Raw genomic sequence first — 15,493 nt, forward strand, 5'->3', positions numbered from 1 at the left:
TACAATGGTTTTTTTCTGTACTTGCCTGGAAAAAAAATCCACCAACACTGGTGCTTGCTTGGACAGAACAGTCTCTTTGTAATTTCATACCACATGCATTATTTAGGAAGCATCTAGCTGGAGGACAACTTTCACTCATTCATTTAACAAATATTTATTGGGGGTCTAGGGCTAGGCTGTGGGGGATATAACCATGAACAAGTTTCTACTTTCATGGAGTTTACATTCTAATTGGGGACTGGGTGTGATCAAGTAGAGACAGATAAATAAACAAATACATAAGAAACAATTGGATAGTAACAAATTATTTTCAATGAATAAAAATAGGTTGATATGATAGTGTTTGGCTGGATAGCCTCACCAAGGAGAAGACATTTAAACTGAGAACTGAATTAAAGGAGGATGCCACCATGGAAAGGTGGAGGTTTGTGCGAAAGTACTTAGGGAAGAGGAGGCAAGAGCTTGATATGTGATGGGCGAGAACCTTAGAAAGGCCTGTGCAGTTGAAGTGAGCAAGGCAAAAGTGGTAGGAGATGAGGTCCTCAAAGTAGCAGGAGACCAGGTAATGAAGAGCTTTATATATCAAGTAAAGAGCTTGGATTTTATTTTACATGTAATGAGTACCTAATCAAGTGTTCTGAGCAAAGGATTAACAAGATCTTGTTTACATTTTTGAAATGATTATTTGCTGCTGTATGGAGAATGTTTTCTTAGGGGACAAGAGTGGAAGCAGGGAGATCACTCAGGAGCTTAAGGAAGAGGTCCAGGTAAAAATGACTAAGGTGAAGGAGACTTGTGCAAGAGGAAATAAGTGGTAGATTCCAAATCGATTTCAGAGATAGAGTTGATAGAACTCACTGATGGATTGGAGATAGAAAGAAAAAGAAAGGACTCAAGGACAATTCCTAGATTGTTCTACTCGAACAACTATGTAGAAGTGGTGTAATTAATGGAAATGGGGCAGGCTGGGGGAGAAAAAAGGGAATTTGAAATCAGTTTTAGCCACACCGAACTCAGGAAGCCTTTTAGACATCCAAGTGGAGCTACCAGTTAAGCATTGGCTAGATGAGCCTTGAGTCCCGGGAAGAGACCAGGACTGAATATGCTGATTTGGGAGTCAAGGAATTTAAAGCCATAAAACTATGTAATATTGTCATGGAAACGTGAAGGGCAAGAAGCAGAAAATGATAAGACAAGGCAACTTCTAGAGAAGAGTTCAAGGACACAGAGGAGTCTGAGAAGGGGCAACCAGTTTTGTTACAGGAGAACCAGGAGACAGTGTGACATCCCAAAATGTCTTTTAAGACATTTTTCTGCAAAGGGGAACATAGAAATAGGATGGTGGCTAAAAAGGAATGTGATGGTCAACCAAAAGAGTAGTTTTAGATACTAGAGCATGTTTGGTTGCTGTTGGGAAAGATCAAGGAGAAGGGAGAAATAAATGGCACAGAGAGAGATGGAATTTTTTTTAAAAAAAGAGTGTAAAGACCTCAAGAAGGAGGAAACAATTAAGATCTTAAGCACAGATAGTGGTATAGGCATTTGGGCCACAGTAACAGAAAGAGGGCAAAGAGTGGTGACAGTGTGACCTATCTGATCATCTCTGTTTTTCAGTGGAAGTCGTGGCTGATGTAAGGACAGACTGGTAGAAATTAAAATAATGAGACATTACATCTTGGGCTACAAAATTTGTGGTATTATTTTCAAAACGTAACAAATGCAAAGAGAGTTAAAGCAATGTATAAAGTGGGGTGGGATAGGGAGAACTTGATGAATTTTTAAATTTAAGAAATGTCTGTCTTTTTCTAAGATATATCAGGATAAGAGGTCAAGCATTGACTTATCATCACAAGAAGAATTAGTCCTAACTGATATTCTAAAGGAAACTTCCTGGATACAACAAAAAAGTCAAGAGGTATTTATAATACATGGAATAAGTTTGAAATAATTCTCTGTAGGTATGCTAAATAAATGAGTTTCCTACGGATACCTATTGAACAATTGGAAAGAAATAGTACTTGACAGAGCATTGCATTGTACAAGTATAACTTTCCTGAAAGCATATAATCACCCTGAACACAGCCCAGTCTTTTAGATCAAGTTATTTATCTTGAACTTTAAGAACTCTATGTAGGTTAGCATAAAAACGGACAAAAAATGTCCAGGTAAGTCACAGAAAAGGATGAAATGTGATACTTCATTTTGGAGTGAGTTTGGGGGATGCTTGTCTTAAAGAAAAGGGTAGGCCAGGAATAGGGTAATGCTGTGGTTGCAGCTGAAGGTGACATAGGCAGACTGATTATAGCTCATATCTGGAGTTAGCCTATTGTTCTAGTCTCACTCAGGTTCCCAGTAAAAGAATATAATGGTTTCTTTCTGTCAACTATTCACTATTTAACTTTTTACTAAGTCATTATTTTCTTTCTATTGGTCCTACAGTTGACATCAGCTTCAAGTTGCTTCAGTGGTTGCTTACATAGTAGCATAGATTTAAGTAAGGCATTGCAGTGGTGGTATTTCATGTATGCTTTTTACTAATAGAGTATAAATTTTAAATTTCTGTTTCTAGAGAAGTTTTCTTTTTTTTTTTCTCTCTCTCTCCCTTTCTCTCTCTCTCATTTATCTTGCTTTGTTTCAGGCCATCAAAAAGGAGGTTAATCTGTTTTCCAAGAAAAGGAAAGAGATAAAAAAAGGAATCAAGGAAATTACTAAAACTGTAAGTATACATTTGGCCCTTGTTCTAAAATTACTTTTTGAACTTGATTTCGTTCAACCCAGTGTGAAGAATGATACCTTTTTATTCGCTGCCTGTAAGCTCAGTTTTCTAATGTACTTTAACAGGTTAGAAGTTTTACCATATCACAATCTATATAAACAGTAGTTTTCTTCTATCTTCCCATAAATACCCTGTCTTATTTGGTTTTTTAATACTTAATTTTAATCAAAGTTAGGCATTTATAGTTTTACAAGTTAAATAATGTTGAATTATATAGTTAAAAATAATGTTTTTAAAGCAGTACCTGTCCTACTTCTCTTGACTCTGATTCCTATACTACTGAAGTAATTGTTTTCATTCTTTCATTTTATTGTTTGGCTATTTATCTTCATCTTTTTAAATATTCTTCTTAATATAGTTGGGTATTTTTATATTTCTATTTTAACACTAACTATGGGCCACCTGGTATGAAAGATGAGTAGTTAGGTTCATTTACATTCTCCACCACAACAATATATGTATAAATCCATGCTCAGTATACTCACTAATATAGTTATGTATATATTCTAAAGCTGAGCCACATACTGTTATGATTACATTTCCATTTTTGCAACATTATTTTATTTTTCTTGGTAGCAATAATCGCCTTTGTTTTAGATTAAGCCTTTTAATGCTAGAAAACTCTTCTCAATACTGTTAAATACCTGAAGCAATTAATCTGTCAATGCAGTTTTTTTTTTTTTGCAACTCCCTTCTAGAGTTTTCAGTTCCAGTCTGAACATCTTGCACTTTCTCTGTAGAACAGGTACACGGTTACTGTCCTAGAGACTCCTCTTCCTCTCATCTGCCTCTTGAGTTGGAGTCCCTGTTTCCTGGATCCCATAGGTGATTTTGTTTGTTTTCTTGGTGTGCATCTTTCAGCAGTCTCCTAAGCAGGGTTGCTCCGTTGCCCCATGCTTGGGAACATCCCTTTATAACATAGATGTGTTTCTGCAGTGCCATCTAAATGAGAGCCATTGTGAATGGTGCCTGCCCCCTAGAGCTCTAAGGAGTGTTGGCTCTGTTCTTGAGAAGAAGTGCAGGAGATGTACATTTTTTGTGATGTGGTTTTTCTTAAAATGTCTTTACATGTTCTCACATCCATTTGATAGTTTGCCTAGATGTATAATGATTTCTCCTCAGAATTTTGAAGACTATCATATCTTCTGAAAATAACATGACTCATCTTTTTTTTTTTTGATACAGAGTCTCACTCTGGCACCCAGGCTGGAGTGCAGTGGCCCAGTTATAGCTTACTGCAGCCTCAAACTCCTGGGCTCAAGCATTCCTTTTACCTCAGCTTCCCGAGTAGCTAGGTCTACAGGGATGTGCCACCACACCAGTTTTTAAAATTATTTTTATTTTTTTTAGAGATGAGGTTTCATCATGTTGTCCAGGATTGTCTCAAACTCCTGGCCTCAAGCATTCCTCCTGCCTCAGCCTCTAAAGCACTGAGATTGCAAGCATGAGCCACCATGCCTGGGCTTACCGATCTTTACATTTCATTTATTTTTCTTGTCTTATGATCCTTTTTATGAAATATAATATTTTGTATCCCTAGTCACTGTAAAGTCTACTTTTCTTGCTTAACTGACTATTTCTTTGAGTAACAAGTCTTATGTTTGTTGAATTTCTCTCTTCAATGATCTTGCTGCTCTTTAAATATTTCATGATTTATTATTATTGGTGCATGTTCATCTTTATAATTGAAACTCCCTGTTAAAATTCCGCAACACCAGCTCAGTATGCTTGGGAAGAAGTGCAGGAAATCTGACTTTAGCATGTATTCTGTTTTCAGTAAAAGGAGAAGCAGAGGATGGTGTTGGGAAGTATTTTGACAGCCTATCTTGTGGGTGGAGGAGTGTTCTCCATTCCTTCTAGGCACTGACAGATTCCTTGGGCATTGCCCTGTTCCTTTCACCCAAATATTTATTCTAGTTGCTTCTACCTGGAAACAAACCCCATTACTTCTCCCAGGCCACAGGGAGCCTTACTAGGAGATACATGCAGGTTCTATGTACTACCTGTTCCTGATTCAGCACCTCAACTAATCAATCTGCCAATTATTTTTAGGTAATCATGTGTTCTTGTATCTGGTGTAACTTCTACCTTTTGTTGAGTATTGTCCTAAGGGCATTTGGGACTATGATGTATCCTTCTGATCCATCTGATATTCATCTTTCAATCATTACAGTTTTTATGCTCCCGAAGGATTCTGTTTCTTTTTTTTTTTTCTTCTTCTTAATTGCAGTAATGGATTTATCTGGTTATTTTTCTCTTAAATTTATGTTTTGGGGCAAAAAAGGAAGATTATTTAACCATTCTCATTCTATCATTTTGAAACGGAAGTCCCCATTTTTTTCTATCATGTTGTCTGCTTTGTTTTTGTTGATTTGTAGGGGTTTTTTATATGTTAAAAATGTCAGTACTTTGTCATATATGTTGCAGTGTATATCCTTTGCCCCTAAATTTTTGAAGTTATGAGATTTTAAGGATAATTTTTATTGTATAAAAGTTCAAACTTATACAAAGCGGAGGGACTAATTATATAATAATTTGCCTGAGCCCGCGGGTTCGAGACCCACCTGGGCAACTTGTCGAGACAGTAAATAAAAAATCAGCCGGGCGTGGTAGCGCACGCCTGTAATTCCGGCAACTCGGAAGGCTGAGGCGGAAGGATCACTGGAGCACAACAGGCGAGGCTGCGGTGGCTGGGAGTGGCCACTGCACTCCAGTCTGGGCGACAGAGTGAGACTCCAATTCAAAAAAAAAAAAAAAAGAAAAAGAAAAAAATAATAATATAATAATTTCAGTAGCCAATATTATGCCATCTGTATCTCCACCCATGATTATTAACCCTTCCCCTGATTATTCTGAAGTAAATCCCAGACATCATACCATTTCATCTTTAATTATTTTGGTATGTATCCCTAAATGATAAGGACTCTTGAAACACGTAACCACAATACCACTAGTATACCTCAAATTATCAGTAGTTTCTTTAATATCATTCAGTGAAGTGATGAACTCATACGTTTTTATTTTTTCCTATTATATGAGTGATTTTTTTAAAGATTAAACCTAAAACTCCAATTACCACAGTAAGCCCATAACCTAATTATTTACTTAGTACATTTAGATAAACAGAATAACTAGTGTTTATTGATTGCTGCCTTAAGAGACTGAGAAAACCATCTCGTTAAAATTGAGTTCTTTACGTCTCACCATCCTTTTTTATTGTAACATTCAGGTTTTGACTATGATGGAAGAAAATGACACTGTAGAAAATATTGCAAAATTAGACCTGCAGGAATTTGGCCTGGATCTTGAAGAATTGGAAAGGCTTCATGATGAAAGTGAAGAAGATGTGGCAAAGGTGTGAAAAATGTAATTTAAGCACCATAGAGTTGTAGGGAAAGAAGTAAAAAGAAAATAGAAAGGGGAACTATTTCAGAATAATGTGAATATAACAAAATCTTTCTCACTATAATATAAATAAAGCAAATATAGTACATACAAGTATAATGAGTCAGAGATTCATTGGATTTGTGGGTTAGGAGCAAGGGCATCTAACCAACCAGACATCTGATATTTGTCTCTCCTCCATGACACTCACGCCAACTATTTCCCACTATATGTTTGAACAGTTTTGGATATCTCCTTATCCATCTCATGCCAATTTTGAACCCTTCTGGTTTAGTAAGCCCTTTCTTAATTAGAGCTGAAATCTTTCTCCTTGTACTCACTACTCCTTGTACTCTTAGAGCACCTCCTACTCCAAGGTCCCTCAGAGAGTAGCAGAAGAGATTAGCAATGACTCTTCTCATCTGAGCTAACTTTCCAAGCTCCTATCACCATCATATAATGTAGTTTTAATAGCTTCGTCATCATTATACAGTTTTCCTCTGAATTAATTATATTTATATATGGCACTCACAAAAGAATTTCAATGATTATCTATACAGTTTAGAAAAAAGCATGAACTGCAACTTCCGTTCATACTATACTTCTATTAATTCAGCCTTTGCATTTTTTTCTGATAGTCACATCAAACTGTTTTCTCATTTAGATTTTAAGTAAAAGCCCTAAGTTTGTTTTAAATAGGCTGTTCTTAAACTACTTCTTTCTCAACCTACTCGTAAGTTTGATTTTTTAAGGTGCAAATATAAAAACTTTTTTTCTCTGAAAAGGAAAATAAGATATAGCTAGATTTAAAGACCGTTAGATGGATTTTAACAGGTTAAACAACTACACCAAAAAGAGGCCCCTCCTTGCCATTTATCAAATTCCTGTGCATCCCTTGAGAATTCTCCTTTATCCTCTGAGGCAGGTTTTGTGGTACAGAGAAAGACTCTTCACATGCTACTTTCTCTTATAGTGTTTATTTTTCCTGTGCTCTGGGCTTGTGAAGAAATATTAACCCAGATGGGCTGCAGTAGTGACCCAGGAAAGAACTTGTTAGCATATGGTACCATAAACTCAGCTGACTTTCAGCATGTTTGGAAGCAGAATACTATTGCTTGGGGAGAGTTTATGGTACCTACCAGTCAGGGATTCCAATTCTAAAGAGACAAAGCCACTTAGCCAGCCCTGGCCAGGATCTCAACAATAGGAAAAAGACCAAAGTCCAATAATGACAATCTGGATGCAGTATTAGGGACTGAGTTGGGAACAGTTGATTTAGTAGCCTCACCAGGAGAGAGAGGAGAACTGCATGGGTTGGGAATCAGGTAGGTTCTGACAAACAACTGTTTATTTAGGAAAAAAAGTAATTCAAAACTATATTAGCCATTAACCCAATGGTTCAGAATCAAAGAGAAATAAATTGCAGGTTGAAATAATTTGATCAAGCAATGAATAAAATAAATAGAAATTACAAAAGATATAGTAAACAAAAAAAGGACATTTTGAAATCTGGGAGATAGTATTCTTAGCTAGTTTGCTAATAATTCTCCCAACAAAGTGAAATGCAAAAGAGAATCCTAAGGACTAAAGATTGTTGGGCCTCACTTTCATACCAGGTCTTTCAGTGAAAATTCTATTAAAATAAAAATACTTAATTACATAAATAATAAACAGTGGGATTACTTAAGCCGATAAAACTAATTGAAGCAACACATATGTTTCTAAATGGAAAAATATAAATCATATGATCCCTAAGAGTAGTAGAGCATTCTTTTTACAGTGGACATAAATGATAGAAGAATTAAGTGCAGTACAAACTCCCAGACAGAGATCACAAACTGGCACTTGAAATTTATGTTGGCAAATATTAAACCAACAATTAGTTATATAGCAGTTTCACATAAAAATATAAATTTCATACTTGTCTAATAACACAGGAAGCCTTGGCTCAGTGGTTTTGCTTCCTTGCTTTTCCAGCCAGCAGGATCTATGAGCATAAGCCAAGCAGCTCTCTGCCGTGATGTCTGTCCTCATGTCACTTCGCTTACATATGTGACCCGACTACCCGTAGCTAAAGGCACTGTGTGTCCTCAAGGAAGGGAATGTAAGCCCTCAGAAATAAACTTCAGGAGCATTCTCAAAGGCAGGGATGTGTTCCTCAAAGTGCATTTCATTACATGGCAGCTCAAAGTGTTGGGGAAAGACAACCACATTTTACCACTGAATGTGGAGCTAACAACTACCTAGTGATTTTACAACAGAGATTATTGTTTCTGAAGTCACATTTTCATTTTATCTTTTCCCTTTGTCTGTGTTTTTCAAGATAAGAAAGGATATAGAGATGCATAACTTAGCCAAGAGATATTTGGCTGAACTTATCAAAGAAGAATGCTGGAATTCAATGGCTGTGAAAGGTCGATCTCTTAAGGTAACAGATAGAACCACAGGTACAAAACCTGATGAAAATTGTCATTGAAAGTCTCATAGCAGGACATTTAAAACTTTAATAAGTCTATCCTACTCAGTGATCTATCACAGAAAGAAAGATCTGAGTACCACATGTACTCACTCATAAGCAGACTCTGAATGTTTATCATAATACTATAAGAAAGGGATTGGCAGTAGTAGGACACTGCCGGGGGGGGCATATAACATCAATAAGGGTACCTAAACTTTACTTGTATGATGACCATGTATGTTCCTAACCCTGAATCATTCCACCGTCTTTAAAATTAAAATTAAAATTAAAAAAAGAAAATCCATACATAACAAAGAACTGAAAGCATACTTTGCTCCTTCCTATACTGAAGCCTACCTAGATGTGTCTCTGTCTCTTAACTCCTTCTCCCCCTCTGCTCAGTCCTTGTGTGCTTCCAAGTCAGAGTTTCTGAAGATTTATCTTAGCATTTCTTTTCCTTCTTACCTTCCTGCATTCGGGTCTTAATAATTGTCTATTCCAAAAGACCACCTCACTCACATACTGCACAGATTAAAAGGTAGGTAAAATCTAGTTCACATTTCTACCCGTGCCTGACTTCCTCCTGATACAACTTTCCTCTTTGTGCAGGGTGACAAAAAGTCTTGGTTTATGCCTGTGGTCCTAGAGTAACTATTAACAGCACCCTTTTTATGTTCAAATATGTTCCCAGCATGGATAAAAAAGTATACAGTCACTCTACATTATGTGATTATTACTCTAGAACTGGGTTTCTCATGAGCCACATATTTTGGGCTGAATCATTCCTTGTTGTGGGAGCATCCCTGGCTTCTATCTACTAGAGACAGCATCCTTTACCCCCAATGATAATAATAAATGTCTCCAGGCATTGCCCAGTATTCTGAGGGGAAGGGGATAAGGGAGGGTGGAAAGTGGACAAAACTGCTTCTAGTTGAGAACTACTCTTCTGGAAATAAATCCTTCACAAAAGTACAGCAGTTTATACCAATTCTAATGGCATACATTGTTTGATTTCTAAAGGAATTTTCCATTGTCAATTTTACTCATGCATGATAACCTATAGGTTAATTATAATCAGAGAAAGCATCTATTACTTAACCTCCAGATACACACAATTGTAGAAAAATTGATTTATTTCATCTTGCTTTTTTTTCCCCCAAGTGCTTTCATATTCCCTGTGTGGTAGAGAACTTTCCAATGAAAGCACGCACAGCTGAAGAGCTGAAAGAATTGGAGAGAGTTTTGCAACAAAAGAAGATTGAAGCAGAGTGTCTTAAGGTACAATTTTAAATTTATGTATGTGTTTATACAAGTGATATACTTTATTTTAGAGTCTCCTTCATACAGATCTGAATTGGGATCAATTTAAGATAAATTTAGATATTGTATGTGTTTATAGTTTTATTTCTTGTTAATTTGTAGAATAAACTCTAATGAATATAGTAGCCTATGTCTTATACTGGCTAACTCTCAAATACAAGGATATACTTTTAAAAATGAGATTTGTGATTTTCTTCTTATCCTGCATAGAGGCTGTCTTAAGCTTAATCCACATATACTCTTTTTATCCTCTCTTGTCGCTAGCTATTGTATTTTAAGATAATTGACCCAGGATGAAGTTGAATCTGTTTTGATGGAATTATGGATTTCTTAAATCCCAACTTTTTAAATAAATATCTCTGTCAAACCGCTAAAAAAAAATTATCCTTTAGTGTAGTTTTGTTTTAGCCAGAACTTTGTGTCCTCTCTTTTGCCAAAATAAAATGCACGCATGCTTAATTCTTCTTAATCTTCACCCACCAGTCCTATGTGAACAAGTTTCTTTGCAAAATATGAAGAAAATATTTAAGTGCCAAGAAAGACTCAAAATATTTACAAGCAAGTGTCATCCTGACAGAAAAATGTAAATATTACATACCATCAAGGACAATTTTTACTTCTTTGATTTTTGTCCATAGTTTATTAGTTTTTGAAGCTTTCGTATCTTCTGCAGCAGTTTCAGGATCTATCACTTTGAATTCAGTTGTTGACAAAACAATTTAACACATTAAGATGATTATTGAAATAATTAAGTTGCCACAAAATTGCCCTTTAGAGAATTCGTATTATTGTATAACTTCCATGTCATCTTTTTCTATATTTAGCTCCATAAGGAAGTTGTAGAGATTCAGTCTGCAGTTGCTTTGGTTAAAAAGCATCATGAAGAGGATGATGAAGAGGAAGATGAAGACAAGATTACAAAACATACCAACTTGCCCAATTACCTGCTTGGGAGTCTGAGTACTGATTTTGGGGTAGATACCTCTTTGTTGTCAAGCCAGTTGGAACTTCATTCCAGAGAGGAAAAAGTCAACCAAATTATATTACTGAAAGTGGGTGAATTTTCTTTTTTATCCTAAAAAAAAATCTTTAAAACTCCCCCATCAGGTGTCTTTCAAGGGCTTACATTGAAGTTAATCAAATTATGTTTTTAAAGTACATAGAGGAATATAGAGATGGCTAATGTCTATGTCCTTTAGATAGGATCTTGTATACCAAGAGTTACAGTCAACCATTTGGATTGGGTTCTATGATACCAAGTTTTCTAAAGAACATTCCACACTGGCTGACACCACAAGCCAGTCTTCTACTTATATCTTCAGTAAGCTCTAAGAGAAACACTCGAATTTCATTTTCTTGGTAACCCAGTTGTGAATTAGGATCTCCTTGTAAGATCAAGATGTGACTGCTTATCTATTCGTTTAAACTGGTGTGGGGGGGGGAGGGAGGAGAATTACCTAAGATTTCTGTAAAGTTTGGGATTTGAGAATAAAGTATGAGGTCTATCTGGCTCTAATCTCCTACTCTTTACTCTCTACCAAACAAGTCTGTCTCAGAACACATCTGTATATGTAAAAAGTCCCTACTGATGGTTTCTGAAAATGCAATGACTGAAATTGCACCTAAGAAGATAGTTTGAAATTTAATGTTGACTCTTCCCGTTTCTGCAAGTCCTTCAGCAATGTCCGCAGTTTGAATTCTAATTTCCTGCTGTGTTCTCAGCCCCCTCTTTCTATCCTTTTCTATTCTAGCCCCTGAAATTCCTGTTCCTGTCTACTCAGAACCATTTAGTTGTCTCTTTTATTACTCAGCTTCTACCAAACCATGCCTTCAGGATCTTACCTTCTTGGTATATTCCTACAAGGAGGTAATTTCAGCCCAAGAGAAATTCTTGTGCTGTCTGTTAAGATCATTTATTTCTCCCTAGTTTAATGATTTTATCTTCAGTAAGATAGATTTATAGACTGAACTTTGATGGTATCATAAGGCCCCTTTGAGTTGACTCATCAGCAGCAGTAGGAACGATCCAGAAATGACTAATCTAGCTGGCTAGCTCAGGTTACCTTAAAATGACCTATTCATATAGAGGAAGAGTATTGCATATGGCGATACTTCTCTGACCATCTCTTCTCCACATTTCCTTCAAACAATGTTCCAAAGAAGTCACACCAATCTAAGACCGTATATTGCTTTTTTAATATTTTATGATGGGGTTTAAATAAAAGTAGAGAAAATAGCACACTTGAACCTCCAAGTACCCATGACACACTTCAGCATTTGTCAGCATATCTGCATTTGAGTTAAAACTGACATTTCAGGAATCGGGTTATGGTGTAACAGTCACATCATTGCCTTAGTTCTACCCATGATTGGATGCCACTGTAGATTACTGAACCAAGAAATGACTTGGTATAACAATATTCCAGAAAGATTTGTTTTACCTTCTTAAAAGATAGTTTTAATGATGATTTTGAAGGGGACGTGTAACTTGGAATAATGTTGCCAGTAAAGATATAATTTGTGGAGTGTTTTAAGTAACATGTTGATATTTCAGGATATCATTTACAAGGTAAAAACTGCTTTCAATAATGAGTTTGATGTTGCATATAAACAAAAAGAGTTTGAAATGGCACGTGTGAAGGAAAGAAATGTTAGAATTCAAGAAATTATTTTTGATCTGGACTTGGAAGAAACAACCTGGCAACCAGAATTTGAAAACTGTGAGAAGCCAGAGAGAACCCTTGTAGTGCAAGATCAGGAGGTACTGGCCAATTGTGTGTTTCCTTTCCTTCTTTCTCAGGAGATTTTCCCCAGTCCCCATTTATTCATCTTGGTTACACTACTGGAAGCAACTATATTAGGTAGCACTCTCAGATACAGGTAAGAAAAACAGGTGACATCACCTCAGGCATCTGAGGGTTTATTTTATGAACCCCATGGAGTTCAGGGAAGATTTGGACTGAGCCTGAGAGGAAACAGGAACCAAAGACAAGAGTCTTACAGGAAGTCCAGAAACCCCCTTTATTCATCTCTTAGTTCACTTTTCTTTGCATTCTTACTTCCTCTAGCAATTTCCACTTTGTATCTCCTCCACTCAAGAAAGCAGTTGGTCTGAATTAAAATCTCTTAGTCCCAATTCCTGGTTTTCCTAAAAAGGGGTTCCTTGGTCCAGCTTGAGGCCAGTGCCTGTACCTAGGGAGAGTGGGTCACCTTGTAGGAACAAAGGTGATGGAGCTCCAGTAATTATCTAGGTCATTTAGGTAGTATGGTTCCCAGAGAAAGGGGACTCTCTGGGCAGCCTTCTTGAAAGGTACAGAGGCAGTTGTAAATAAATGCTTAAAGAAAACAAGTAAAATATTATCATGTTTCTTTTTTTCCCTTTTTTCTTTTTTTTTTTTTTTGAGTTGGAGTCTCACTCTGTCGCCCAGACTGGAGGGCAGTGGCTGTTCCCGGCCACTGCAGCCTCGACCTGCTGGACTCCGGTGATCCTTCTGCCTCAGCCTTCCGAGTAGCTGGAATTACAGGCACGTGCTACCATGCCCAGCTGATTTTTTTTTTTAATTGTAGAGATGAGGTCTCGACAAGTTGCCCAGGGGGGTCTCGAATTCGCGGGCTCAGGCAATCCACTCACCTCAGCCTCCCAAAGCGCGGGATTACAGGCTGAGCCACTGAGCCTGCCTCCTTTTTTCTTTTCTTTTATTTATTTTTTATTTTTTTGAGACAGTTCTCAGGCTGGAGTGCAGTGGTGTGATTATATCTCACTGCAGCCTCAAATTCCTGGACTCAAAGAATCCTCCTTTCTTAGCCTCCTGAGTAGCTGGGACTTCAGTCATACATTACCACTCCCAGATAATTTTTTTTTTTTTTTTGCAGTGATGGGGTCTCACTATGATGCCCTCACTACTCTCAAGCTCCTGACCTCAAGCAATCCCCTGTCTCAGCCTCCCAAAGTGCTAGGATTATAGGCATGAGCCATCATGCCTGGCCTCCATATTTTATTTTTTTAGAAGCAGAGAAACAAAAACAGAACAAAACTACAGAATACTCAAAGAAAAATCCTTTACATGAAACCAACTTGATTACTGGGAGCAAAAGATAATAGTGGTATTTAGAAGTAATAGCAAATATTTTTACATTCTCTGTTGGGAGCTGGGCACCATTCTAAGTGCCCCAACTAGACTGAGGCAAAATCATCCTTATAAATAAGACTATATTGATAGTACCTCCCTTTTACAGATGAGGAAAGTAAGGCATAGAGAGGGTAATTAGTTTAACCATGTTACACAACTAGTGAATGTCAAAATTGGGGGTTTGCACCTAAGTCATCATGATTCAGAGTTCATCCTCTTAACCTGTGCACTCTGCTGTACTTGTTTAAGCAAATTGTTTTTTCCTGAGCAAGTGACAACCAGGACCTCACCCTACTGTTCTCAGAAGGATCCTGCTCCAGGCAATCACATTGTACCTGCTTTTCCTTGTGCTTTAATTCATTTAACAGTTAGAGTGATGATGTTATCAGTCAATTGTGTCTCTCCACTGCCTAATCCCTTGTAGTGGCTGCTTATTTCACTTTAGGATAAAGCCCACAAGCCCCTTCCTGACTGCCCCCCACCCCACCTCTTTTCCAGCTGCTCTCCTGTCTGGTTTTGTTCTGGCCACACTTTCATTCTCACAGTTACATGAATGCCCCAAGCTTTTGACTTCTCAGAACCCCTATCCTTCAGGATTTTGCTTAGATGATACTTCTTTGAGGCCTGCCTCCCTTCTTCTTTAAATGTAAATCAGGCCCCCTGTTATAATCTCTCTAGTGGCAGAGACAAGTTTTGAAAGCTAATAGAGAAATAAAGATCTATTTTTCCAACCCTCTCATTTGAGACCTCATCTTCATTCCAAAATAGAAAATTGATTGCAAAGTCTAGATAATCCCTTTAATCCTCTTTAATATCTTCTAGCCTCTTCTCGGTATGTGGAAGAAAAGATTGGTTTGGATTTTGTAATAATAACAGCAGGAAACTGCATTTTCTCTTTTAGATTACAGCTCAAAAACATGTTAAGCCATGGGAAAAAGTCAAAACAGATTTGCTCAAGACCCGTGGAATGGATCATTGGCTTCTGACACATGTATGCAGTTTTGCTCACATAGTACCTAAGACCCTCTTTCCTTATACTTATATTCATTCATTCATTATTCATTCTCTCTCTCTCTCTCTCTCTCTCTCTCTGTCTTTCTCTCTCTCCCCAGAGGGTACATGTGTTGGTTTGTTACAAAGATATATTTTTTTGATAGGTGAGGTTTGGGCTTCTATTGAGCTCATTACCAGCTCATTGGCATGGTAACCAGTGGGTAGTTTTTCAACCCTTATTCCCTTCCTCTCCCCTACTTTAGGAGTCCTCAGACTCCGTTGTTCCCATCTTTATGCCCGGGTGTGTCTAGTGTTTAGCTCCCACTTAAAAGTGTGAACATGTGTCATTCAGTTTTTGTAATAATTTTCTTAGGATGATGATCTCCAGCTGCATCCATGTTGCTGCAAGGGACATGATTTTGTTCTTTTTTT

General features: G+C 37.2%; 1 protein-coding gene across 1 annotated transcript in view; it reads left to right on the top strand.

Moving 5' to 3' along the window:
* Nucleotides 1–15,493, top strand: part of CFAP43 (cilia and flagella associated protein 43) — a 136,255-nt gene that overhangs the window by 65,999 nt on the left and 54,763 nt on the right. Inside the window, exons 18-25 of the mRNA XM_008061089.2 lie at nucleotides 1,820–1,915; nucleotides 2,639–2,716; nucleotides 6,006–6,131; nucleotides 8,484–8,588; nucleotides 9,780–9,896; nucleotides 10,763–10,990; nucleotides 12,493–12,699; nucleotides 14,970–15,059. Coding sequence (XP_008059280.1) covers nucleotides 1,820–1,915; nucleotides 2,639–2,716; nucleotides 6,006–6,131; nucleotides 8,484–8,588; nucleotides 9,780–9,896; nucleotides 10,763–10,990; nucleotides 12,493–12,699; nucleotides 14,970–15,059 — 1,047 coding nt within the window. The remainder of the gene's footprint in view (nucleotides 1–1,819; nucleotides 1,916–2,638; nucleotides 2,717–6,005; nucleotides 6,132–8,483; nucleotides 8,589–9,779; nucleotides 9,897–10,762; nucleotides 10,991–12,492; nucleotides 12,700–14,969; nucleotides 15,060–15,493) is intronic.

This window comes from Carlito syrichta, unplaced genomic scaffold (genome assembly GCF_000164805.1).
Source record: "Carlito syrichta isolate Samal-C Ts95f unplaced genomic scaffold, Tarsius_syrichta-2.0.1 Scaffold305070, whole genome shotgun sequence".
NCBI lineage: Eukaryota > Metazoa > Chordata > Mammalia > Primates > Tarsiidae > Carlito > Carlito syrichta.